General features: G+C 35.5%; 4 protein-coding genes and 1 long non-coding RNA gene across 5 annotated transcripts; 1 reads left to right on the top strand and 4 right to left on the bottom strand.

Annotated features, from left to right (window-relative positions):
- Positions 1 to 5,041: 5,041 nt before the first annotated feature.
- On the bottom strand, positions 5,042 to 8,427 carry LOC125820117 (probable disease resistance protein RF45). The gene is given in 3 exon segments (XM_049499537.1): positions 5,042 to 5,369; positions 5,529 to 6,736; positions 6,739 to 8,427. Coding segments are annotated over 3 exon segments (2,883 nt in total). The 5' UTR covers positions 8,366 to 8,427; the 3' UTR covers positions 5,042 to 5,321.
- A 4,740-nt stretch (positions 8,428 to 13,167) lies between these two features.
- Positions 13,168 to 16,710, bottom strand: LOC125820119 (glyceraldehyde-3-phosphate dehydrogenase GAPB, chloroplastic). The gene is made up of 9 exons (XM_049499541.1): positions 16,541 to 16,710; positions 16,336 to 16,443; positions 15,538 to 15,702; positions 15,262 to 15,429; positions 14,538 to 14,698; positions 14,287 to 14,348; positions 14,042 to 14,091; positions 13,548 to 13,954; positions 13,168 to 13,419 (listed from the first exon to the last, which is right to left on the bottom strand). Exons 1-9 carry the CDS (start codon positions 16,637 to 16,639, stop codon positions 13,287 to 13,289), a joined length of 1,353 nt encoding a protein of 450 aa, XP_049355498.1. The 5' UTR covers positions 16,640 to 16,710; the 3' UTR covers positions 13,168 to 13,286.
- LOC125820127 (uncharacterized) lies at positions 14,600 to 16,416 on the top strand. Its single transcript, XR_007442508.1, has 4 exons — positions 14,600 to 14,725; positions 14,819 to 14,889; positions 15,527 to 15,741; positions 16,305 to 16,416. It is a non-coding gene; the product is annotated as an uncharacterized LOC125820127 (long non-coding RNA).
- Positions 16,711 to 17,667: 957 nt separating the features above from the next.
- Positions 17,668 to 21,726, bottom strand: LOC125820124 (uncharacterized). Its single transcript, XM_049499547.1, has 5 exons — positions 21,436 to 21,726; positions 19,949 to 20,069; positions 19,474 to 19,570; positions 19,185 to 19,271; positions 17,668 to 17,938 (listed from the first exon to the last, which is right to left on the bottom strand). Exons 1-5 carry the CDS (start codon positions 21,494 to 21,496, stop codon positions 17,804 to 17,806), a joined length of 501 nt encoding a protein of 166 aa, XP_049355504.1. The 5' UTR covers positions 21,497 to 21,726; the 3' UTR covers positions 17,668 to 17,803.
- A 1,766-nt stretch (positions 21,727 to 23,492) lies between these two features.
- Positions 23,493 to 27,420, bottom strand: LOC125820114 (catalase isozyme 2). Its single transcript, XM_049499535.1, has 8 exons — positions 27,222 to 27,420; positions 25,740 to 25,836; positions 25,315 to 25,592; positions 24,444 to 25,220; positions 24,271 to 24,360; positions 24,124 to 24,191; positions 23,940 to 24,033; positions 23,493 to 23,842 (listed from the first exon to the last, which is right to left on the bottom strand). Exons 1-8 carry the CDS (start codon positions 27,234 to 27,236, stop codon positions 23,783 to 23,785), a joined length of 1,479 nt encoding a protein of 492 aa, XP_049355492.1. The 5' UTR covers positions 27,237 to 27,420; the 3' UTR covers positions 23,493 to 23,782.
- Between the last annotated feature and the right edge of the window lie 359 nt (positions 27,421 to 27,779).

Here is a 27,779-nt window from a genome sequence, read left to right as displayed (position 1 = left end):
TTTGGTCGAATTTATTGTTGCGATACTAAACTTTCATGAGGACCTATTACCTCCCTAGACTATTTAATACCGTATTTTAAACATATATATATTTGTCCACGTGGACATAAAAAATAATGCAAAATTATAAATAGTAATGTATCCACGTGGGCACATATATACCTTTAAAATACACTATTAAATAGTTCAGGGGGTAAAAAATACACTATTAAATAGTCTAGAGAGGTAATAAGTCCTCATGAAAGTTTAGTATCGCAACAACAAATTCGACCAAAGTTGGGGTATTTTTCAGACCCTTATCCCTTCTAATTCGAACATGTGCTTTCTACGAACATGTGTGACTTAGGGTGAGGCTAGTAAAACGTTTGGTTTAGGCCCCTAAAATTCTGAGCCACCAAAAAAATTTAATAATGAAATAAAAGAAAGGTAAATATTTTAAATTTTAAATATAAAAAGAAAGAAAACAAATCCATCTACTTTTTATTAGAAATATTTTGTAACTCTCAACTAAACCATTCAAATCTTCGTATTAATAAATGAAGTTCTTACAACAACATCCGAGCTAAATATATGTAAGCAAATGAATAACATTTTATTATCTATAATGTATTCTTTCATTCATAAATATTAATATCAATTATTATGTAAAGTTAAACTTTTAATATCTTTTAAGAATACAATACTTTACACTATAATGATGATGTGTATGTGTATATATTTAAGGGCCTCTTATTATTTTTACGCCCTTCTATCCTCATCTGTCATATGTATCAGCAAAATTCTCTTTTCTTCACCTAACTTACCTACATTTGCTCCTACTGGATCCTCCCGTATTATCATCTTCCAAATTCTCATCTTTTGAGTTATTATGGCCGGAAAAATCCTTACGATTTTCTTTTTCAGTAACACTTCGATTTTCTTCTTTGCTACTCTGTATCACCTTTACCTTCGTGATTCTATCTCCTCCGTCTCCTCCTCCTCCGTTGATAACAATTATCTCCGACTTTCTGATCCCCCACCATCACCACTACCACCACCGAAAATCACCACCATTACTATCTCCTCCCCACCCCCACCCCCGAAAATCGCCATTACTATATCCTCAAAAAAAAACCTGATAACCTCGTTATTCATGAAAATATCTATTCACCTATAACTCCATTTCAAATTTCTCCGTTACGTGGTCAAATTTCATCTGTATCGATTCTAATGCCTGAGTGGGAAATTTTCGTTATTGTTTCTCCGGATTATACTCATGTAATTTCTCATCACGATCCTTACATTTGTGTATTCGGAACAGGGGAGATTTCCCCTGCTATTCCTGCAGGGGAGCTCCATTTTCCGGTCCGGTCTATGTTCAAGTGTGAGTTTCCAAAGAGAGCTCGCCGGAGATTGCCGTTTAAACCACCCATATTGATGAAATCAACCGAAAATCGAAATGTTACCATGATATCAACAATGCCCGAGCTGTTAAGGTGGACATTTCTCGTTTACGATTCTCTAACAACAGATGAGGACATTGTTTTGTTTGTTAAAGGGGTGAATAATCGTCAAGGAATTAACAGAGAACCCAATGAATTTAACTGTATTTTCGGTTACGAGGGCAATAAGGTAATTAGAACTAACGTAACGAGTTCAATACAAGAGGTTTTTCGATGTAATCGCCCTGATCCAACTGTTATGGAAGGAGAGGGAGTATCAATCTCTCTCGAAATTTTACTTCTTGTTCCAATGGTTGTACCTTTTGTGGCTTATTACAATGCACCACGAAAACTGACAACTAACAAGAAGTCAAAGAAAGCTCGTCTTTGTGCATGTACCATGGTGTACAATGTTGGTAAATTCTTAAAAGAATGGGTATTGTATCATTTCCAACACTGACTTTGAAACAAAATTAGATGAAGCAAGAACAATAAGCAGAAACAAACGGTACCTAGTAAAAGCATGACTTATCGATAAATTGCTTCCCGGCAGCTGGTTACAGCAATGGATGAAAATGTTACTACCACTTATAATCACAGGTATTTGGAAAAAAAAGAAAAAGGAAACAACTTGGAAGTACCATTAGAAGACTTGTTGAGTCAACTTAGTGTCGGGAGGGGGGGGGGGGGGGGGGACCACAAACTAGGAACATAACAAGACTTGACTATTATATAAAGTTGACTCGGACTTACGCAGGGACGGAGGTAGACTTCAGGATATGTGAAATTATGTATATGCGCGAAGAAATTTATTAAATATGTACAAAAGTTGAATTTAGAAACCTAAACGAGCAGTTGAGTTTGTTATACTAGAATCCATAACCTATAAAGTTCAAATTATTTATGGTTTGACATTCCTTTTAACAGGATATTGATTAATAGCTCATTGATTTTTATTTTATTTTTAAATCTTGACCATGAATATTTACCTTGCATTTTGAAGTATCTTCTTGTAATATTTAAGATACTAACTAATACATTTATATTACTAACCTAAGTGAAGCAATAAAATGTTATGTTGAATTGGTTGAGTAACACATATCATTTACATATTTTTTTCAAGTATCAACCGGTGAAATTATTATTTTTACAATGTATTATAGGTGAAAATTTCTTGAGACGAGGGTCTATCGAAACAACATCTCTACCTTTTGAGATAGGGTAAGGTATACATACGTTCTACCCTCCCCAGACCCCACTTTGTGGGACTACATGTTGTGTTTTATTAGGAAAATATAATTTTAGACTGGTTTTAAGAGTCGCCACTTAATTTTAAGAAAAATCAAGAAAACTGAGTTTTAATAGATTAAAACAGGAAATCAATCGAAAATACTTAAAGAGGGTTCGGGGTTCCTATTAATATTCTAGGAAGGTTTTTAAAGCACCTAAAATATCCGCTAATGCAGTTATCCGACAACTAATTTATTGGCTAAAAATACTTTAACTTAATTTGAATAGAACGATTGAACTATTTTATAGTTGAGACGGTTTTAAAAGGAGAAATGGGAAATATTATAGGGGCATTTACTTAAGTGAAATATACTAAATATTTCGAAGGTCAATTTAAAAATGAGTTTGTTTAATTTCAACTCAAAATGGCTTTCTTTTTGGGGAGTTGAATTAAGAACCTTAAAATTAATTAGCAAATAAGTATGTACTAACTGTAAAATTAACACGAAACATATAGTAAGGAGAGAGGGGAATTTGGGCCCAAGTCTGGTTTTCTGTCCGCCTGAGCCAACACTTGGGCCTAATTTCATCTTGGACCGAAGGGTCCAATTTTTGCCACCTGTCCTAAATTCTAACAAGAGTAATAATAAATAAAATGACGAGGGCTTAGGCCCAAAATAACAAAATACATCTCTTTGGAATTAAAAGTGGGCCTTTGGCCCAATCATTTTAACTTCTTGATCTATTTCGTATTTTTTTCTTTTTTTGACTCCGAGACCTGTACGTCATTTTTTACAGCTGGCCGACTCGAGATGAAATAGAATTGGGCCTCCATGGCCTCTTTCCGGGTACCTGAACTAAGACAACACGAGCAGAGGAGGCAGCGACTTCTTCCACACGAGTTCCGGTTTGAGCCCTCCAAACAAAACCCAGACCAAGAGCTTTTCGAAAATTTAGAAGTAGAGAGTTTTTTCGAGAATCTTTCGACTGTAAAAGCGATTAACCACAAGAAAATCTCTTTGTAAACTATTTCTTTTTGTGTCTTAGTTCCCTCCTATACTTTCTGATATTCTCTCCAATAATTTCTCTAACACCAAATTTTCAACTAAAAAAAAAATCCCCCCCACACCAGTGGAAGAACATGGTATTTATGGTGAAAATCCGGGTTCGAATTGGGGGGAAACTGATAAAAATTTCCATAGGGCCAGGGACCATTTCAAAATTTGAAATCCAAATCCTTTCACCATTTAGGGGATACAACTTTTTCTCCAAAAAAACGTCTCATTCCGGAAGAGGAAAAAGGGGACAAGCGCGTGCTGGCTGCTCACACCGTCTATGCTGATGTACTTCCGTCATTTGGTTGCTGTGGTGTTTAACATTATGAAAGCTGGAATTGTTGTCGTTTACTGGGAATGGTACGTTGTCTCTGGGTTCCTCTTTGGAATAAGGGAAAAGGAGTATTGGAGTGGGCTGGGTCGGGTTGATGTTGTTGTAATATGCTGATGGGGACAATTGAGGTGGGCTGGGAATTGGACTGGGCTGCTGAAACGCTACTGAAAGAGGGCCCAAAATTTGGCATAAATTGATCTAAAAAAACAAAAAAAAGAGGTTTAAGGTGAGGAGAGAAAATTGGTAAGATTTGTAATGGCCACATAAATTGCAATAATGGCCAAGGGAAATTAAGAAGTTAGCCGACTTGAGTTAATTTAGTGAATTCGACTAGAGTTTAAATAGGATGAATTAATATAATTAATTCACGAGTTTCTTGATCTTAACGAGATAAAATAATTAACTTAATTACAAATTAATCGATTTTCATATAAACTAATTAATTAAATTAAAACTACGATTCGAACTAACACTAAATTAATGAAATATTTATTTCAACAAAGCAAAAAATCTTTTGATATGATTTTCAAACATTTATAAAATATACTAATTACGTATACAATTATATAAAACATATATGTTACTTAAAAATTATAAAAATGATTGCATTAATTTAAAAGTAACTTAAAAAATATTTTTGAATTTTTTGTAAAAACTAAATATGTCAAATCGTTTGGAATTTAAGAAACTCGAAAACTAATTATTGTCGGGGAGGGTCAAAATTGGGTGTCAACATGTTGTTGTACAATCTCTTTCCAAGAGGCATTGCACAACGAGCAAACTAATCAATATTAGTAGGAGAAGCAAATTACTGCTTTCTCTCTAAAGACATACATTTAAGCAAATGAATACAATGTTTCATGGATATGAGCCGAGGATATTTTGGAAACAATCTCTCTACCTCCACGAGGCAATGGTAAGGTTTATGTACACTCTACCCTTCCCAAACCCCACTTGTGGGATTTCACTGGGTATGTTGTTGTTGTTTCATGGATATCAAGCACGAGAAAGTTCTGTTTATATTAGAAATTACAGGAGAATCACACGTAATCATTGCAAAATTTAAAATTGTTACAGAGGATAATAAGGGCCTCACTGAGTAGACTTAAAATACATAACTAATGCATCAGGTGAAACTGAAGTGCAAATTATTGAAGCATTGCTTACCCAGTAACTAACTACTGGTTAGCATCAAAAGTTTGAATCTGATAACCAATGATGAATGTAACGCAGCATTGATTGAAGTAGCCTTGGAGATTCACTGTTCAGAATCTTAGCAAGCTACTCGTTGGTGTGACTTTCATCAGAAGTATGATCAGCATGCTCCCACTGCCACGAAGAAAAATGTGTTTTTGTAAGTCCATTGATCAACAAAATCTCGAGCAAGAAGCATAAATATTCAAACCTTGTATATTATGGAAGGAATGGTGCTCGTAAACTAGTTATTTGTCTCGACATTAACATAGAGAGTTGAAGGGAGAAACTTACCGACAAGGGGGTTAAATCATAATCTTTGAAAGTGAGAATCAAATCCCGACCCCTCATGAACTGATGGACATTCTGTTTGAACTCCTCTGGCATGTTGGTTATGATCAATTCCCTGAGACTTTGTTTTTTCCTCAGTCTTTCGGGAATGCTCATCAGTTTATTACAGCATCGGATATTTATCTCGTTGAGCTTCTCCATTGCCGCTTCCTCCACATTCCACTTTTCCAAGTTCTTCAGTTTCCAAAGCTTTAGAACCCGAAGCTCTTTGAATCCTCCGTGAGGGCACACCAATTCCTTCCCCATATAGGAATCTGATAGAAGCCTGAGGACATTAAGATGTTCAAGCATCCCAAGAATCGGCATAGGATCCTCTGTCAGCTTTGAAAGAGATAATGTGACTACTTTAAGCCCTTGAGGTAACTTTTCAGGCAGATTTGGTAATACACCTAACAAGTTTAGGTGGGAAAGATTGTTCAGACTTGACAGAGACAACGGCTCGTTACCAAATCCTACATCATTTATGGATCGTAACCTCAAAGATTGAAGAGAAGTTAAATTTGAAATCCAATTGAGAAGGTGTTCACAATTGTTCAAACAGAAAGTAATGCCTGCCTCTCTAAGATTACACAACCGATCCAGTCCATTCTTCACTGGGCTATCATCATCTACGGACAATCCCCACAGTGTAAGGAGTGTAGGCAAAGAATCGGTATCTGAATGCTTTGGCATGTCAAGACGAATGTGACTGAGATTGAGATGCCGCAATTTCTTTGATTTCCACATGGAGGTGGGTAAGTTATTTATGTTAGTGTGCTTCACATCTAATGTCTCAAGATATGGCAAGTCACCAACGGACGAGGGAAGAGCATCCAAGAAAGTCCATCTTAATCCTAAGTATCTCAAGTGAAATAAATCACCAAGATTCTCAGGTAAACTTGGCTTATACACTCCTTCCAGATCAAGCACCCTCAGCAATCCGAAACCCTTAGTAATTACGCGACTTAGAAGGATGCCTACTTCCTTGGCTGGGATGTCTTTCATCTGGAAATTGAATGATAAGTAAGAGCGAAGATGTTCAAACCGGGAAGCATCACTATAAATATTCTTACTGCTTGCATGCTCAACAAGCCTTCTAACATTCAAGGGAAATGAATCTTCTGTGCTTGTACTGCTGTGAACATGGAAAAGCCTGATGTTCTGGGCCTTAGCAACAGATAGTCATGGAGAATGCCTAGTAACCGACATCTTCTGGGACTGCCATCAGACCTAAATTTGGATATCTGAATCAAGCTCCGCTTGACTAGATCATCAAAGTTTTCTTGTACCACATCCTCTGGGAATTTATCTGGTTTGGGGTTTACAAAACCCTCTGAAAGCCACAAACGAAACAGCCTCCTTACCGGAATGTCGTACTCTTTAGGGAATAGCACCAGGTAGAGTACACACAGTTTCAAATGGTCAGGCAGATTCATATAGATAACGGATACAATGTCCTTCGTTTTCCAGTTTATGCGCAGTATGTTTTGAAGATAATCAAAGCGATTTGTATCTCCCTCGGTCGACAACATGCTGCCAAGAAGGACAGTATTCAGGGGGAGACCACAGCAGACCTTAAGAACTCGCTCCTTCAAAACTTGATGTTCCTTTCCTTCCTCCCAAGTATCCCAACCAGCTTTCTTCAGGAACAAGTTCCAGCTATATTCTTCACTTAGCGTTTTCTTTTGGATATAATTCGGAGGAGAGACACAATACATCGGATTAAAAGTGGTGGTGATGAGAAGTAGTATACTTCCATTTCGATTGTCTAAGAAAACAGATTTCAGTCCTTCCCACATTTGATCACTCTGTATATCATCCAACACAATCAAGTAGTTTTTTCCAATTAACCACTTCAAAAGTCTAGTTTCCAGCTCATTGGTAGCTAGATCCAGAGCGTCCTTGGATTCCCCCAGCTGTTTTAGCAAGTTCTGCAATACATCTGATTTATTAGACTCTTTTGAAATGGTGACCCATGCACATCCAGACTTAAAATGTTTTTTGATTTCCCTCCTTCCATATACTGCACGAGCCAAGGTAGTCTTGCCTGAACCCAACTCACCAGCAATTTCAACGATCCGGGCCCTTCCTTTATCAGCTGTCTTGATTAGTCTTTTCACTAAGTCATGCACTTCTTGTCTAATGTCAAACATCTCCAGTTCTTCATCAGCATAAGAATTTGTATACATGAGTCTGGCTTCTGTTTCACGGTCTAACCTCACAGACCTGTCGCTGCTGCACCTCAGAGGTTTATTTGTAGACATGAGTTTTGCTTGTTTTTCACGGTCTGACCTCAGAGGTTTTCTATCTACCTCCAGTACTAGTTCCTCTTCATCACTCTCTGGGATCGTAGCATAACTACATTGTGCCATTGCACGATTCTGATCATCCATATAGGTAGTTGTCCCATAGCTACACGCATGCTGTTTGCCAGTACCTTTGGGCTTTTCATCGATCACCCGTTTAATGTCTGAAGGGATTCTTTTAATCTTCCTTCTCAGCTTTTGACAAGCCATTAAGTTCTTGGGAACCAGAGAGTGATTCATAAGGAAGCCCCATTTCCTGTTCTGACGGGCGATACCAAGGGTAAAAGACTCAACAGTGTCCTCAACATAGTACAGACTATGCAGACACTTTTCAGCCCAACTCTTAAATGCATCACTATTTCTTTCCTCCTCAGTTGTGTCAGCAATGACGCGTTGCATTTTTATTAAGGCTTCCTCTATCACCGTTTTGTCTGTTATCTCGTCAGACATCTTTAGTTTCTCTACCACCACAGAAGCTACTGCTGCCAGCTCCATTTGTCCACAAGGATGCAATAGGCAAGAACAACAGCGAATATTATGAAGATCCAAACCTACAAGTTGATCCGGAGAAAATTGTCAAAAAACCACAACAACAACTGGTGAAGGTACAGTATACACATGCCTTACCCCTACCTCAGAGAGCTAGAGAGGCTGTTTCCGATAGACCCTTGCCTCAAGAAAAACAGCCAAAATTGTTACAAGATCAAGGACCTGATATTCACTTAAGACTAGTTTAATTAAAACAGTGAACTAAAATAGACACTTCTTCTCCTCATGTTATTGTAACCAGGATTGTCGTGTTGAACTCACACTCAGATATAAACAAATTAAGGATGAACCGTTAAAAAATACTAGCTAGCATCAAACAATTTATCAATATATTGTATTAATTTATCAAAAATTCACTACTTTTTGAAGGATCCAACACGAACCCATCGATATTTTTGAAGAGTCTAAGAGCCCGTTTGGATTGGCTTAAAAGTTGATCAAATCTACTTTTAAGTCAGTTTTTTACTTCTGGAAGTGTTTGACAAATATAAAAAATAACTTAAAATAAGTCAAAAATGACTCAAAATAATATATATGAAGTGTTTGACAAGGTAAAAAATGACTTAAAATAAGTTAGAAATCAAAAGTAGATCTCCCCCTACTTTTTATATTTTGACTTAAAAGTCATTTCTGTTTGACTTTGTATTTTTTATTTAAAAACTATTTTTTTTAAGCTAATCCAAACGGGCTCTAAGCAACATAGGTCTACATCACACCCCTTGGTATGCGGACCTCCCCGTGACCCTTTGTAAACATGGGATGTTTTACGCATCGTGCTTCCCTAAATGCCAATTATCCAAGACATAGATCTAAGCAACTCTAGAACATTAACCAAACCCATCTACAGATTAAGTCACATTTACATCAAATTTTATCATGAAACTCAGAATTCAAAACTAAGCCCTTCACCATACAACAACATACCCAGTCCCAGAAAATGGGATCTTGAAAGGATAGACTGTATGCAGATCTGATCTCTAGGTAGAACAGTTGTTTCTGATAGACCCTCAACTCAAGATAAAAATTGTCTAGGAAAAAAAAGTAATGGAAATAAAGGAAACAACAAATAATAAACAGCGCAATACTACTCCGTACAATAAAATAGTACTATAATCAAACTATACGAAACAACATATAATAAACAGAAATCAAAGAATAAGAAACAAGAGTAATACTACCCCTACTCGAATGGACAACAAGTCAATACCCTAAACCCTTCACCACATATTAACAGAAAATTGACTATAATTATGAAATAAGTACCCATAAACAGTAAATCAACATCTACGCAACATATACATCAAAAATAATTTTAACCATATATAAATAAAAAATGAGTACAGTACTTTTGAGGCAAAACATACTCTTTTAAAAATCCAATGAATTGAATACTAAAAATATTTAAAAAATTAAACTCATAAAACTTAAATTCTGAATTTACCTTTAACAATATAGTAGCAAAACAAGAAACAATTTTATGAACAAACCAACATTAGATTTTTTTGAGAAAAAAAAAATACCTGAAAAAAGAGCTCTGGTAAAAACACTCTTTGAGAATGTCTATTGAAATGTGTACCACAAAGACTACCAATTTTTTTTTATGATTCAGAAATCTCTAAGGATTAGTGACGCACAATTCGAAAAATAGTAGTAATATTTTAAAATGAAAAAAATACTGAAGACAGTAATACATTATTTGTAACTCGATGAATAATGAACTCGTAACGAAGAATATGGGAAGTTGCAATAGAATGTCTCTCACCTCTCATTGAATGCTGTCATGAAAATAGTCAAAAGTCTAGCAGATAAGGTGTAAGTGTTCCGTACAAATTTTATTGGAAAATATCTTTCATGCAAATAATTGAGTTTTTTTTTTTTTTTTTTTTTTTATGTTAGTTAAGTAAGTAAAAGAAATCTTTTAAATAAATATTACGACAGGTATAGGTGGAGATGAAAGTTGTGGGGATAAAGGTGAATTTATATTGGGTTTAATTCTTTTTCTATACTCAAATAATATATTTTTTTTAGGGAAAATGCATAAGTACCCCCAGCCTATGCCCAAAATCCCTGAGACACACCTAACCTTTACTAAGGTCCTATTACCCCCCTGAACTTATTTTTTTAATTAATTTTCTACCTCTTTTCGGCCTACGTGGCACTATCCTTGAAAAAATTGTCAACACGCGCTGGACCCACAATATAGTGTCATGTAGGCCCAAAAGGGGTAAAAATTATATATAAAATAAGTTTGGGGGTAATAAGACATTAGTAAAGGTTAGGTGTGTCTCATTTTGGGCATAGGCTGGGAGGTACTTATGCATTTTCCCATTTATTTTATACAAGAATTTATATTGGGTTTAATTCTTTTTCTATACTCAAATCAAACGACTCCTAAGAAGGGAGGAAGAAACAATCTCCACATAACATTTAGCATATCATTCAAGTAAGAAAATGGCGGATTCAAGTTTTTTATTGGGGTTCAAAAAATAAAATATAAACGTGTGAATAAGTCAATAAAATCCAATTCCAAGGAAGTAATATATAGTACATAGTTTATAGATACAAAAAGTTAGTTCCATTACAAGAGACTTCTTATCTTAGCATGTTTGAATTTTTTTAGGTTTAAATCCACTCTTATAACCCCTTTTTTTTAAAAAAAAAAAACAAAAAAAAAAAGTGAAAGATTTATCTTGAAACTAAATGAAGAGAAGCTAAAAAAATAAAATGTTCACAATGGTTTTGAACCACAAAAGCAAGAGTCAATTTAAAAGGAGATCTACCACTACACTACAACTTGCTTCTTATTCATAAAAAAGTTCAAAATTAATATATCTACATAAATTTTACTATACAATATAATTTTTACAGAAGAAACTCAGGTAAACCCCCTCCTGAAACCCACGTGGATCCACCCCTCGCAGACGGAAAGAAAGAGAATTGTTAGAACTCTCACTTGCCCCTCTCTTTAGGTCAAGAGGCTTTAGCTTGAACAATAAAGTTAAAGGCTTGACTTTAATGCTTTTTGGACTTACTTAAAAGACTCAGCTTTACTAAAAAAAAGAGTTTATTTCATTGTTTTTCGGGGAAAACCAAACTCAAGTGTTCGATTTGCATGTGTTAAGCATATAGCTAGCGTTTCTTCGTAGATTCTCCGTTGCAGCCTTAGATTCATGGAAAAAAATTCAGAAAGCAATAACTTTTCTAAAAGGCCCCACGATAAGTTATACAATATTTGATTTTAGTTCTCCTTCTCTGCATAAAATATATATAACATTGTTAAAATAATATCTGATTTAGAACACATATAAAGATATGATCAAAGCGCATAAATTGACCTGGACATCAAAGTTTAATGAATGATAAGAATATGAAAACACAATAGACTAAAATAATTAAGATGAATTTATATCTTTATTTATTTTTAAAGTACAAATTTAATAACCATATATTATGAAGTTGACAGGACATATAACGACTTTTGAATCTAAATTTCCACCTACCAACTTTCCAACAAAAGAGACGTAGAAAAAGTTTGTGTTCTAAGAGGGAAAATGGCTTTTAGAAAAATGTTTGATTCTTATTTCATATTTTTTCGTCTCAATTTATGTGACACTTTTTAGATTTCAAGATTTAAATAGTATATTCTTGTAATTTTTCCTTAAAAGGGTGAAAATATTGATTCATGTACTTATTTAAAATTCTAGAAATCCTAATTGACTCTTGTTCTTCCACAATCCCTTTCTAATAAAAAACTTACAATTCAAAAAATAATTAAAATAATATCATTTAATTAATTAGATGTTTAATTTAGTCTAGGCTGGGTAAATTAAAAGGTGGGAAATCTTGGTTCATGTACTTATTTAAAATTCTAGAAATCCTAATTGACTCTTGTTCTTTCACATTCCCTTTCTAATAAATAACTTACAATTCAAAAAATAATTAAAATAATATTATTTAATTAATTAGATGTTTAATTTAGTTCAGGGGTAAAATGGTAAGCCAACTTTTCATCTTTGGAGCTTCCCACTTATAATAATATATATGATATGATATGATGATTCACGATCCGTAAGGGTGATCAAGTTGAACACTCTACATTGAAAAATTATAACTTTTGATTGTTTCCAGGGAATAACATCCACAACGTAGTAATTAAACAATCTTGATCTCTCCATAGTTTATTGATTTATTGTCATTCAAGGTTTGCAGTTGTTAGCTTTCGCATGACACCATGTTGTTTTGATCTCAACATTGCAAGTTGCAACCTAACATAAATAAATATTTTCTCTCTAGCAGTTTATAACTTTTTACATAAAGTGATCATACAATTAGGTGCTTATCCATGTAAAAGAATCAAAAGTAACTGTAAGGGTGTGTTCAGTATGAAGAAAAAATGCAGATGCTTGCCAAAAACTTTATGAGCATGCATAGAACACACAAGTTCTTCTATGGTCATGGTGTCCATATACTTCGACTCTTCAATAGAGACGATAGCATAACTAAATATTGAATCAATGGATCATAGAAGTTTTATTTCCGCGTTCATCCTTCAAGTTTTCACCATATTTCCTCCTCTATGTTACCCCCGGCTTCATGACCGATGCATTGAGGCAAAATATCCTAATCGAATGTCATTAGTTTAGCTAACGAGGTGAAATTAAGCAGAGATCTTGAAATGTAAAACAGAATTCCTTGTTGAAATATATCCTGGTTAGTGGTGAAACTAGTCTATATGACTGTACACATGATTTCGAAACTGTGTGATTTTACTGTCATTCGTTCATTTATAAATTTTTGAACAAGGGAAACAATTTAGCTTCAAAAATCATCCATGCGGAATTTCAAAAAGGAAAAGAAAGCAGAGAGATTATTCGTAGACTTTGCATTCCTTGTCTGCAGGATTTGTCTTGCAGTAGTCCTCTAAGGCGTCTCCGCTCCCTTCTGCAGCTGAACCAGGCCATTTGCTTGCTACCAGATGAGCTAAGTCGACCACACGTTGGCTGCAATTTTACCAAGTATGATCACAAGTGAATCAACGGTATATGTGTGCTTATGCATGTGTATTTTTAATGTAAATGAGTTTTCAGGTTGGTTGTATAAGTAGGTGAAATGATTGTGTTCAGTTTACCTGTATCCCCATTCGTTGTCATACCAAGCGACAATCTTGACCATGTCGTCTCCCATAACCATGGTTAAAGAGGAGTCAATGGTGGTGGAAACATCACTGCATCGGAAGTCAACTGACACAAGAGGCTCATCACAAACAGCCAATATGCCATTCAACGGACCGTCAGCTGCCTTTCTGAAAGCTGCATTGACATCTTCAGCTGAAAGTCCTTTCTTTTCAACATTGATAACAAGGTCAACAACTGAAACATTAGGTGTTGGCACTCGGAGAGCAATTCCATTGAGCTTTCCCTTGAGCTGAGGTAGCACTAGAGACACAGCCTTTGCTGCACCAGTGCTGGTCGGGACTATGTTCAATGCTGCAGCTCTCGCTCTCCTCAAGTCACGGTGTGATGCATCCAGAAGCCTCTGCATACAACATAATCAAATCTATTCAGTGTCATTATAAGGTGCACGTTTCACAAATTCCCCTTTTGTATCGTATATCATGATTACCTGATCTCCGGTGTAAGAGTGAGTTGTTGTCATGGTTCCCTTAACAATACCTTCAAAGTGAATGGAAATAGTCAAACAACATACTCAGCGTAATCCTACAAGTGAGGTCTGGGAGGGTGGTGTGTACACAGTCTTACCCCTACCTTGTGAAGGTAGAGAGTCTGTTTCCAATGATATAAATAGTCGAACACTTAAAACCACATAAATTTGAACAATGTTTTCAACAGTATTGATCTGCTGCTTACCAAATTCTTCATCCAGGATTTTTGCAAAAGGGGCCAAGCAGTTGGTGGTGCACGAGGCATTGCTGCATTTATAAAGGTAGAACATTAATTCGATGTCTTCTTGAACATTAAATATACTCCCTCCGTCCAAATTTATATGACACTCTTTCATTTTTAGTCAGTCCCAAAAAGAATGATCCTTTTCTCAAAAGTCTCACTTTATTTCTTGAACTATGTGTTCAGTCAAACACGTTCACATAAATTGCACTGACCTTACGATATTGGCAACCTCATGAGAGTAGTCTTGTTCATTCACTCCAACAACATAGGTAGGAATATCAGCACCTTTTGCTGGAGCAGTGATGATAACTTTCTTGGCACCAGCTTGGATGTGCTTCCCAGCACCCGGACCATCAACGAACACACCGGTTCCCTGTGAGTTTTCAAACAACATTATTAGGTATCTTTTCTCAGGATTCATCATGTTGAAGTGCTGGACCTGTTATCGATCAATCTCAACAAGTTTAATCTTGGTTGATTTTATCTCGTTAAGCAAATAATGAGTAACTTTTGGAGGATCAGGCACACATCTGACAACATTTTTGAAGGGTTCAAGCAACATATGTATGCATCAGTCAAATGTTATGATGGGATGAATTATGACATTCGCTACATTAATTATGTATATTAGCATGAAATCGAGAGCTATTAGATGTGTTAATGATTCCTAAACTAGCATAAAATCCGACTAGTTGAGTAATCGTACAAGTTTAGCTTAACACATCGGTAATAGGAATGGTTAATAATTCTGCTATAACTTGTGTGTCTGATCAGATATTACAACAAGACAACAAAAACTTGTGAAGGTAGAGAGACTATTTCTGATAGACCCTCGGCTCAGATACTACAAGTACTAAAAGTAGAATCTACCAATAACCGAGGGATCAAAAATGCTATTAACGTGTCGTTTATCAGAATTTGGTACAAGTAGTTTACCTCAATAACAATGTCAATACCAAGTTCAGCCCATGGAAGCTTAAGAGGATCCCTGCTAGAGACAACCTTAATGTTCTTTCCATCAACACTAATGGTTTCATTATCCACTATTTTCACATCAGCCTTGAATGTTCCCAACATGGAATCATACTTAAGCAAGTGAGATGCCTGCATTAACATAATATTTGCAATACATTTAGCATTGGACCGCGAAAAATTTGATAGTAAAACCAACAATTGCTATAAATGTGCTGATCTTTTGTAGGTAAAGCTCACATTCTTGACACCACCACTGTCATTGACGACAACGACATCCAATGGTGAGTCCTTGCGTCCATGCCAACAACGGAGGAAGTTCCTGCCAATTCGTCCGAAACCATTGATGGCAACCTTCAATTTGGCAACAGTTTCTCCTTTCACAGGTCCTGCTGATCCTGTGGTCTAATTTGGGATAAAAGTAAATGAGTTTCAGGAAAAAAGGTACAAAACACTACTATTTTTCCGTTAAATTTTTCTATGATAGATGGTCAGAACTTCATTTAGGCCCTAAATTGATGAATGATGATCCTACATTTATTTCGTACCCTTGTGAATTGACTTAAGTCATTGGTTTGGTTCTGGCTGTTTTAACTACATCTTTTAACGTAACTGGTTATTCCTTGCCTCGAGACCAAATTGGTTATTAGCAGTGAAAACAGTACACACCTTGAATTGGAGACTACTATTTGATATCTTAGTGATGAAACACTGGATTTCTCATCTCATGTTTCACTCTATATGACAATGTTTGAGTATGTACTAAGTGTAGGTGAAAAAATAAAAAACTTAATAGAGCTTGTTACGTTTAAACATGACATGATATTTCTACGGCTATAAGAACATGCCAATAACAGTAAAACGAGACGTTATGGTGAAAAAGTTCCAACTATAGAAATATGTCATTCTTCTCAGAATAGACTAATGAGGAAAGAGTGTATAGTCATAAGTATTGAAAAGATCAATATTCTGTTATGTTTAGTGTTTTGATTCGCGGTCTAAAGCAGATGTTTTACTGAGTAGAGTAAAGATGCTTACCTTGGGAGTGAGTTGGGCAGACACAACATCAAAGAAGGAAGACTCCTTGTTACAAAATGTCACACATCCACTCGATCGAAGACCAGAGAACTCTGCTACTTCAAATTTCTACAAAAAAAAACAACAGATAAATTAACAACAACACATTTACTAGAAGAAAGAATCTTCTTTCTTTTCGAATTTTATTTGGAGAAAAAGTAAAGACCTTAGAGAAGCATTGAGTAGGGAAAGAGTAAGAGTTCTTAGATAGAAGCCTTGTGCTTGTAGGAATTCTTGAAGGAGCCAAAGCTGCATGAGAAGCCATGGTTTTGTATATTTGACAAAAACTACTTGAATCCTTTGATATATATATATACTTTTCAAGTTTACTTTTTTTTAAAATTGTTGAAATTAAGTTTTGGTTACAAATTGAGGTTCAAATGAGTGGTGCATCATCAAGATTTGATAAGAGATAAGATGATCTATGTCCTCATGTATATATGTATGTATTTTTTTTTCCACCTTGATCATCATCAACAATCTCAACCACAAATTATTGGAAAATTTCATGTTATCCTTATTTACTTACCATAATTGTGGAAACAAATTAAAACATCCTTCCCATCATTTTACATTAAGAAAATGCATCACAAAGAGCAAAGTGATAGCAACGCATGTGACACTCTTTCTTTTTTAGTTTACTTCAACCAGAACGACTTCACCTTATATTGACATGTTTGTTACCACAAATATCTATCACGAAGTCGTCTCAGGTTCAAATCTTCAGAGATTAAAAAAACTAGATGATTTCGTTTCATTTGTTCAAAACCTTGATAGATAGAGTTACCTAATACTTATATTGATGAAAGATAGCAAGAACCTGGTGGAGTTAGCCAACTTGCGAACAAATTGACTCAAACACCACAATTATAATTCTTTTTAAAAGAATCACAAATTTCAAAAACAAAAATCCTTTTTAATTTTATTTTTTTACATGTTTAGTGAAAAACCATCACCAAAAATGAAAAGGAGGGAATATTTAATTATTTTGTTTGGCATTATTCTGGGCAACTGGAGAAGTAGTACAAGAATAATACCACTATCCATTCATTAGAGGACAGGACAATTTAGAGATGGTCTTGCAGAAGGATAATATTTTTTTTGGTATAGAAAAGAACTCTATCCACAAAACACCAGTGGTCCTCTGTGATTCAATAACCAATCACTTGCAAGTTACTCGATACTTGTGCTCGTGGAAGGTAACAGATACTTGGTAAACCAATGGAATTTGCTGGTGAATGATAGCAAATTCACCAAACGTTTCGACTGTTCTCCCACTTAATTATCCGTGTGTTATGTTAAACTTGTATTTTCACTTCATATTTAATGGTAATGTAGTTTTCAAATAGTCCAGATACAATGCTCTTGGAATTTGATCAATGTCTTCAGAAAGTTTATCCATTTACATGAAAACCAATTGAAGTGTTGTTTATACAACACTTTCAACTTCATCTAGGTTCACTGCAGCTCCATTTTCTGCATCCCCGGACCTCAACTGGTTGGAGATGTCGTCAATAGCATCATTCAATTGGACAATCTTCTCCGTTAGTATCTTGCGTTGTTTCTGCAGACGAAACAGCATGCATACATTAGAAAAACGTAAAACAGGAATAAGAATATTGTTCTCAAACTTAGTTCTTTAGTCCTTCGGCAGCTTTTTTTGTAACCTCCGGAAGCTATATGATTCAAGCAAAGTAACAAACTCAGATAAAGGTGATAGGTTTGATGCAACAAGCCTGCTCCTCTTTCTTGCAATAGACAAAGAGAGAGAAACTGTGGAGAAGAAAGCACGACATACTAGTATAGATCACCTAACTAGGTTCATTTAAAGACCAAGAAAAACATCGTCTTTTGGTTAGCTCCCCGAGATTGAATAGAGTCACATTATAATGGAGCTAACATTTGCTACTGTTGTATGTTTTGCATCTCCTAGATGCCAGTAATGAAACATCTTACTTAACAAAAATAAAAAATAAGAAGACCAATTGAGTAGCATCTATGTATAGATAAACGAAAGCTTTCTAAAAAGGGAGTGTCAAAGCATCGTTTAAGTAGTAATCAAATAACACTTTAGTTCTAAAACCGTAGAACATCTTCACCCAAAGGTGTGGCCCAATAGTCAATGAAGTGGGGTAAGAACCACGAGGTCTCAAGTTCAAATCCAAGGGAGACAAAAAACACAAGGTGATTTCTTCTCATTTATCCTAACTTTAGTGGACAAAGTTACATGGTACTTGCTAGTGGGAAGTGAAAAGTATCCCGTGGACTTAATCGAGGTGCGTGTAAGCTAGACGGGACACCAAGGTTATCAAAAACTTAGCAGTGACTGGTCCCAGAGTATTTTCTCTAGCCTTTGTCTTTACATCTCTTGCAAGGTACTTCGTCTCATAAGTTCATGACTACATAACGGAACTCACATAAACTAACAAATAACTCTATCATCACCCTTTTGTCCAACTAAAATACTACTTAGGAGAACCAATTGAAGCGGATAGCGGTAGCTAGTTATACAGAAGTAGCGAAGCACCAAATCTCAGCAATCAGGATTCAGGACCATTGCCCATCACCTTAAATCTTTATAGGTGAAGATCGAGGAAGGAAGACTCAAAAGCAACAGATAGCTACAACTAAGAGTATTACACTTAAAAGGAGAGATTTATTCAGCCAGAATGGAGGATTCTGATATATAATATGTGGGTTGTTGTGTGTGTCTACACTCACACGAAGTGCGTGCATGCACCACAAAATAAAAGACACTATTTCTCTCTCTTACTGCTTCCTAATAAAAGACGTACATAATATTAACTTACCTCCAATGCTTTTTCTTCATCATATATAAACTTGGGCAATTTTCTCATGAGGTCCTTCCTATCTGTTTCGGCTAATGCCTTGCTTATCTGTAGAAGAGAAATTAAAAGGCAGTCAGATTACTGCTCCCAGGTACACCGCAAGAGAAGAAATGCAGAGAAGGCATTTATCAATGAGTGATGTCGCAAATTCACAAGTATTTAACGAGCAAAGACGACCAAAGGCAGTGACTAATACAAGTGCTACTGCACTTTACCCGAAAATAAGCTAGTTTTAACTTAGAATGATTACCTCTGGTGCGAAGATACAACCAAGTGCACCAACGATTACTCCTCCTAAAAGAAAGCCACCTACAAAGATGCTTGAATTGCTTGGCCTTCCACCATCACTGCCAATTGACAAGAAAGACAAACAACCCATAAAGTATGTTCTCCTATCGGTGGATCACCAATGTATGAAAGAAACAAAACTACAACAATCTTTTTCCTATTTAATGGAAAGAGCCAGGTTTGTTTCTGTCACTCAGGAATCAATTGGATTTATAGTTTTGCAGAACAACGGTCAGACCAAACTAAATAATTGAAGGACCAGGAAGGTTCTTTTGAGTTGATTTGGTTTAATTATAGCTCACATTAACTTATTCAGATGAAAATATCATCTACCTGAAAGACAAGTGAGTGTGACAACCAAACAAAAAGAAGTGTGATATATCATCAATGTATAAGTTGCATACGAGTAGAGAACGTAAGAAGAGGAGAAGCAATACCTATATTCTGCTTGCACGGTTAATGATCTTCTAGATGAGGATGATTTTCCTCCATGCCTACGACTGAAGGCCAATTTGGTGGTGCCCCTGACACTTTTATCTGCCGACTTCAAACTAGATCCTAGCACATTGATAAAGTTACTGGACTTATACCACATCACTCATGTAGGTTTGGGTGAAAGAGGGAGCCATCAATGCAACATATGATCATGTACTACTAAAACCAATCATATTCATGTGTTAGTTCAACCAGACACAAAATTTAAGAATGTTTGGAAAACTGTTGAATCTTGTGGACTTAAATTAGAGATGTTAACATACTAAAACTATCCTTTGGATCTTGTATCTTAAACTTGTCATTCCTATAAGAGTGTCATTAAGGATAAAATAAGAATGTTGAAACGAAGGTAGTGCAATCTAAGGATAGTGTTTCTCTATTTCTTAAATTTCGTATCCAGCAAAACACTACCATATAATATGGAGGACATGAATATTTTTTTCATGATAGTGACAACTTGTGCACCTTGACTAATTCCACCTAATACCTGCTATCTCCCACCAACTCAGGTACCTAGAGTTGTACCCAACAACTCTGACTACAAGACTATCAAAAGAAATCACCTAGTTTTTAAAGCAAATTGGTGTTCCTTAAAACTGGATGTTCCATATATGTCACACTTATCACATACAAGTCTCTGATCAGAGCGAAAAAACAACTTAACGGAGGTATAACAACAACAGAGATCCTCTATCCCAACTAACCTATAGCTATTGAGGCAATTTCACTTTGTTCTTAGCTAAGTTCTCAAGTTCTTTCGAGACACAAAATACTCTATGCAGCAGTTAGGTTACTACTTTAACAGTTAATATCAGTAAACAACAACAAAAACATACACAACGTAATCCCGCAAGTGGGGTTTGGGAAGGGTGGTGTGTACGCAGACATTACCCTACCAATGCTAAAATCAGTAGGTAACAACATACCTAGTGTAATCACAGAAGTGGTGTCCGGGGAGGATGATGTGTACACATACCTTACACGTACCTTATGCTTGTGAAGGTAGAGAGGCTAGACTCTCGGCTCAAGTAAAGCATTTCAAACCTAAAATCAGTAGAGAACAACAACAACACAGTGTAATCCCACAAGTAAGGTCAGAGTAGGGTGGTGCGTAGGCCTACGGCCTACCTTACCCCTACTTTGTACTCGTGAAGGTAGAGAGACAGACTTTGAAAGACCCTCGACTCAAGTAAAGCATATCAAAACTAAAATCAGTAGAGAACAAAACACAAATCTTGAAATAATCATTCAATTATGCTATTACGAAGCTCGATTAGTGAATACACAGGGTAAATTAAGCTCAAATACCAACTAATCAACACACCATATTCTAAATTACCATAAAGGGTGCATCAAAAACAGCAAATTACAACAAATAATCCAAACCCCATGAATAAAAATGTAAAATTTACAAGATTTAAAGAATTACCAGAAGTGAAATGCAGAGAAGGGGTTGTTGATAAAAGCAAAGAATTCGAAATAGCTATCATCCTGTAAGATTAGGGGAAGTGGGTAAAAATGAGGTGGAAGACTGTCACCGGAAAATGAATTAACGGCGGAGGATGGTGGCCGGCCGGCGCAGGGAAGAGTGACAGTTGGAGAGCAGAGAAGAAAAGATAATAATATCAAGAATAGTGATAATTTGTTTCTTCAGTTTGGAAGATGATGATCAACATAGTTAACAACTGACACGTGGATATTTGGAAAGCAAAGTCTCGTAATAATCCATAAAAATCAACAAATCGTGACATCTGGTTAAAGATGGAAAAATACTTATCACTCTAGCATAACTCTCGTTAGTGTTGCATCGTGTTATTTATGTTAAGAAAAAGACTCAAATATATCATAGAACTTTGATAAAAAGGTTATTTACGTCACTGTTAAAAGTTTGGGTCATTTATGTCATTTGTGTGGATGAGTGTTTTTTCAAACAGAAATGACATAAATGAGTCAAGCTTTTAATGGATAGTGTAGATAAACCTTTTATCAAAATCCAATGGTATATTAAAGCTTCTTGCTAGACTTCACTCGATTGAGAATATCATTAATTAATAAAAATGTGTTCTCTCTAACCGCTTAAATTTTTAAATGAGATGATTACACACTTCAACATGTTATCAGAGCAGGTAAAGGTCCTACAATCGGATCTCATCGCCACCCAAAATAAAAAGAATTTAATTTAAGCTTTTAAATGAAATGGTCACACACTTGGTGATAGTATTTGCTTTTTTAAGTAAATCACTCAGGTGAATGTTCCAAGTGATTCTCATGAAAAAAAAATTGTGTGCGTAAAATCTTAATGGTTAATCTAATAATCGTATCAATAACTATCAACAATCGATAAATGGATATCTTAATGAGTCTGCAACGATTTAACATGTCTACAAACTGATAATCAAGTAACAGTAATCACTTTGTATTGCTGGAGATTGGTATGGGCCTCCGGGTACGTCATTGGAGCGGCCCAATGAGGAACAAAATATAGTGGACTGGGCCAAACTGTTACTACCTAACAAGAAGAAGCAAAGGAAACTAATGGACCCAAGCCTTGAGGGATAATGAACTTTTAAATGGAGAAACTACGTAATTAGCCATACTCCATTATCATATATACTATTATTATTTATATTTTTAAAATATTGTCTATGTTATCATTAATTAAGAGTTTTCTATCATATATTGAGGAAGATACACCTAGATACATGTAATTTTGCTACCAGATACATTAAAATAGGGAAAGAGACGAGTGATATAGGGGAGAGAGGAAAGCGAGATACTCACGTATCCCAAATACATGTGAGTCACACTAGATACATGTATTTGTATGGATCTGGTGGGATTCACATGTATCTGGGATACCAGATATAGAGAAAAGTGGCAAGCGAGATGGGAGGGAGACTAGCGAGATTTGTTATGTATCACATATATGCGAATTCACTTGTATACAATGTATCTAAAATAAATTACACCTAATTTTGACGTCGTGTATCTCGAGATATATGTATTTGGACGCACCAAAATATGGCAAGATTCGTAATATTGCAAACTAGAGTGTATCTAAGTAATTAGCTCATAAACTAGTAGGATATATGTAAGTTTCCCAACTTAAAACTGCATTTCAAACCGCACACAACTCATACTACAACAACATCTCTCACAAGTGGTCTAAAGGAATGGCATATACGAACTCTTACCCCAAACTTGTGAAGATAGAGATGTCTGAAGAATGGCATATACTAACTCTTACCCCAAACTTGTGAAGATAGAGATGTTATTTCAGATAGATTCTCTACCCAAGCAAAACAACAGAACTCATACTCTGCACCATCAAAGCTTATAGTCTAGTCGTATCAGTGAAATTCTCCCGTACAATAGGTGTCAATTACATTCTTAATGACCTATTTCACCTTCCTTGATCTTCTTATGTAATGAAAAAGGGAAAAAGAACAAAAATTGCTCAAACATAATCAATCAAGCTGAGATATATACTGAAATGAAAGTGATATTACTGAAATTGAGAGTGTGTTCTTCAAGCACCAAAGTGAACAAGAACTCAACATAATTACATAACTTTAGAAAGTGAAACATTGAACATACAACTGTGAACTTATTCAGGTTCTACATCATCATAGTAAAAACAGAAGACAACGAAATTTGATACAAATACAACATTACGATTGAAAAAGAAGTACAGTTTATAGCACAACGCAGACATTTTCTTGTATTAGTCCTTCAACATTTGCAGCTTGAAACCATTCCAATTACTTTCATCATCTTCACATTGTAGGCTTCACAGTGAGACGAGAAGCGACCTTCTGACCACAAGACTTGTCTGCCTGCAATGTATCCACGCGAAGAAAAGATTGGTTTTGTTTAATTACCGCGTTTTATTAGGCTAAATTGAATCATGGAAATGAAGAAAAGAACTCAAACCTGAGACAAGTATGATATCCATATGCTGCGAATCTCATGAGTGACTCGTGGATCGGATAGAGACTCAACCCATTTGGTGATGTATCTGTCTTGCCTGAAATAACAAGGATAATCAGTTATCATCGTGTGTTTACAAGGGGGGAAATTGGCGATAAATTATATGATAGATGAACCAAATTAGTACCTGTCAGAATCCCAGGATCTGTACCTCTCCCCTGCCTGTTTGAAGTTGTTCTCTTTCGGAATGACACACTAAAAAAAAAACAATGTATATATGTAAGTGAAAGTTAAACTCATTCATAGATCGAACAATAACAAAGATTTGCCTCACATTTGTACGCCTTCCATTCAAGACACAAGCAGGAATTGGGTACTGCTCAGCAGGACGACAAGGATCAAACCTCGAGGGCAAATAATCCACCTGAAACATTTAGTTATACATCAGAAAAATGAAATGTTTCAACAAAGCAACATAAGGAGCACCAATTGTCGAGTGCATAGTACCTCTTCATCGCGATGTGTCATGTTCATGGCACCATCGCGATGATTGTTGTGATGACCACACTTGGGAGCATTAACTGGGAGCTGCATATAGTTTGGTCCAATACGGTGTCTCTGAGTATCAGCATACGCGAATATCCTAGTCTGGAGAAGCTTATCCTCGGAATAGTAAATACCAGGGACGATATGTCCAGGGTTAAACGCGAGCTGCTCATTCTCAGCAAAGAAGTTATCAATGTTCCTGTTCAATACCAATCGACCAACTGGGATCAACGGCAAGAGATCCTCAGGCCATGTCTTGGTTACATCCAGAGGATCAAAATCGAACTTGTCTACATCCTCAGGGTCCATTGTTTGGATGAAAAGTTTCCACTCAGGATAGTTTCCAGCAGCAATTGAATCGTAAAGATCCTTGGTCGCGTGGCTATGATTAGTACCTCCGACTCTAATAGCTTCTTCCTCAGACATACATTTCACACCACAAGTTGGCTTCCAGTGGAACTTCACATAATGTGCTTTCCCCTCTTTGTTGATCAATTGATACGCGTGAACGCCAAAACCTTCCATGTGTCTGTAATCAGTCGGGAGACAAACATCATCGTAGAAGAAGGCGAATGTATGCAAACTCTCAGGAAGGAACGAGAAGAAATCAAGGATCCTCCAGTTCTCCTGAATGTGTGACTTTGGATTTGGTTTCAATGCACGAATCGTGTCAGGGAACGACTTAGCATCACGATTAAAGAACACAGGGACATTGTTTCCAACAAGATCAAAGTTACCCTGAAGCAATTAATAATTCAATACATTACAATAGAACAAAACACAATCCAAGATTCCAGTACCTAAGTTCATGTTTCAAGTAACACGAAATTACCTCTCTGGTGTAAAACTTGACAGCAAAACCGCGAATGTCCCTGATTGACTCGGGGCTTCCACGTTCATGGACAACAGTAGAGAATCGACAAATAACAGGCGTTTGAGCACCAGGAGCTCGGAGAAAATCAGCACAAGAAAGATGAGAAATGTCATGAGTAACTTCAAAGAATCCCTTAGCACTAGCACCTCTAGCATGAACAACACGCTCAGGTATCTTCTCGCGATCAAAGGTCGCAAGCTTCTCAATTAGATAATAATCCTCAAGCAGAACAGGCCCTGCCAAAAACATAACGATCCATAAAAATTGATCACTTGAACTAATACTGAAAAATGTTCGAAATCTTATACAAAAAGTGCTATTCAGACTTAAAAACACTTAAAATAAATCGATCCAAACAAGCTCAAAGTTTAATATCAAAATACCTCTAGGTCCAACAGTCAAGGAGGAAACATTGTTGTACACAGGACCACCAGCATTTGTTGTCAAGAAAGGGGTGTCGTATGCGCTTGATGGGCGATACTGCGTCACAATCAAATCCAACAAAAATAAATATACATTGCATATGCAATAAATTGAGCCTATGAAGTTTATGAGTTCTTACAACGATCTCAAGCTAGTATATATATATATATAACTGAGTTCACAGTTAAATATGCAAATACAGGATTTGGGCAAAAACTACTGAAATCACGTGAACCCATAGCTTTAAGGCTAGATCTGCCTCCTAATGCACAACCAAATATAATAAAAAGAGTGATCTCAACTATAGCTTTGTCAATTCTCAATAAAATCCACTTGATATTCAACGGATCTGAAGATTATAGGTTCCTATGGCGATGTCAAGTTAATATACAATAATAACTGAGTTCACTGTTTATAAATATTTAGTAGATTTCTTAATACGAAGGCAAAAACTACTGAGATCACGTGAACCCAAAGCTTAAAAGCTAGATCCGTCTCGTAATAAACAATTACGCAAGGAGTGCTCACAATTTGTGTTCGATCGCCGGCGATGCCGATCAGATGTCGGAGAATATTCCGGCATCTACAGGACAGTTTTTTTAGTAGTTATTTTTAAAAAAAATATTTTCTATTTTTAGAAGGGCGTTAGAACACGTGACAATTTTTTTGTTGAGAAAATAATTTTTGATATGCTAGTTTTGTTTGCTTATGAAAAGCTTTTTTTGAATCTTCCTAAATTGTTTGGAAGGAATTTGAGGGTATTTTTTCATTTAAAATCTTTTTAAAATATGCATAATTTTTTTATTCTTTTTTACAATTACAAAATATTTATTTTGCAGATTTTTTTTTGAGAGTTTTAAGTTCGTAATTTGGTGAAAATGATACATAAATAATTTGTGTGCAAAATTATCCGTATATATAACTTAACTCACTATTCAGATGACTTAACTTTTTCCAAGGTTGGCCACTTGTGATCTGAAGCTATTATTCGTAAGTTGAAGCTTGATCTTCATTCGATCACTTGATTTTCACTCATAAAACTTAAACATGAAATTCATGTTCAAACACAATTTCATATGACTAGTGCCTTATTTTTCTTTACTTGAAACTCGAAGGATCGTTCATTATATGCATGAGAGACTATTTTAAACGTATCAATAAAGACAAAAGACACCTTAATAAGGCGATTTCAAAAAAAATAAAATTATAACTATATCGAGGATACTTCTGATATAATAAATAAGATCTCTTTATCCTTAACAAAAAAAATTAATTCGAACTTTAAGTGAGAATTTTTTCTGACAAAAATGTGTTTTTACTTTATCAGTGTTATACGATACGAATCTTAATTGACGTACCTGAATATTACCAATTATATAGCACAAGAACTAAGAAAAAAAGAGATCACAAAGCTTTGTATTCAAAAAAAAATATTGATATACCTTAGAGGGATCCATAGTGATGGAAATGAAAGGAGAATTGAAGAGAGAGCCTTTTGATCAATAAACAGTTTATGTTTGGTGCGTTGAGAGTGAGAAAGAGCAACTTATTTATAACCTGTGGAGGGCACTTATGTAAAATTATAATACACATAAAAATCTCATAATGTTGAGGATGAAATTCTATCTTATATTATTTTAAGTTATATATATATATTGTTAATATACTAATAATTATCAGTGGCGGATTCAGAATTTCATTAAGGGGTTCAAAATGTGAAAAAATACAACTTCTACTATATATACATAAAAAAAAATAAGTTTAACCATGTATTAACAATGTTATTTTCTGTTAAATAGGGCTCTGCCCCTCATAATAATATATTCAGTGTGTTTTCACAAGTGAGATTTGAAGAAGGTGGAGAGCATTTACGCAGATTTAACCCCTATCATTGAGGATTAAATTAAAGAGTTTATTTCAGATACTCTCGATTCGGGAAAAATGTTTTACAGATCGAGTAGGTTTGAAAAAGATAAAAGAATAAAGAAACTAAGCTAAAA

Source organism: Solanum verrucosum, unplaced genomic scaffold (genome assembly GCF_900185275.1).
Source record: "Solanum verrucosum unplaced genomic scaffold, falcon-dt-bn FXZP01000229.1, whole genome shotgun sequence".
Taxonomy (NCBI): Eukaryota; Viridiplantae; Streptophyta; class Magnoliopsida; order Solanales; family Solanaceae; genus Solanum; species Solanum verrucosum.
This window is presented reverse-complemented; position numbering and strand designations above follow the sequence as displayed.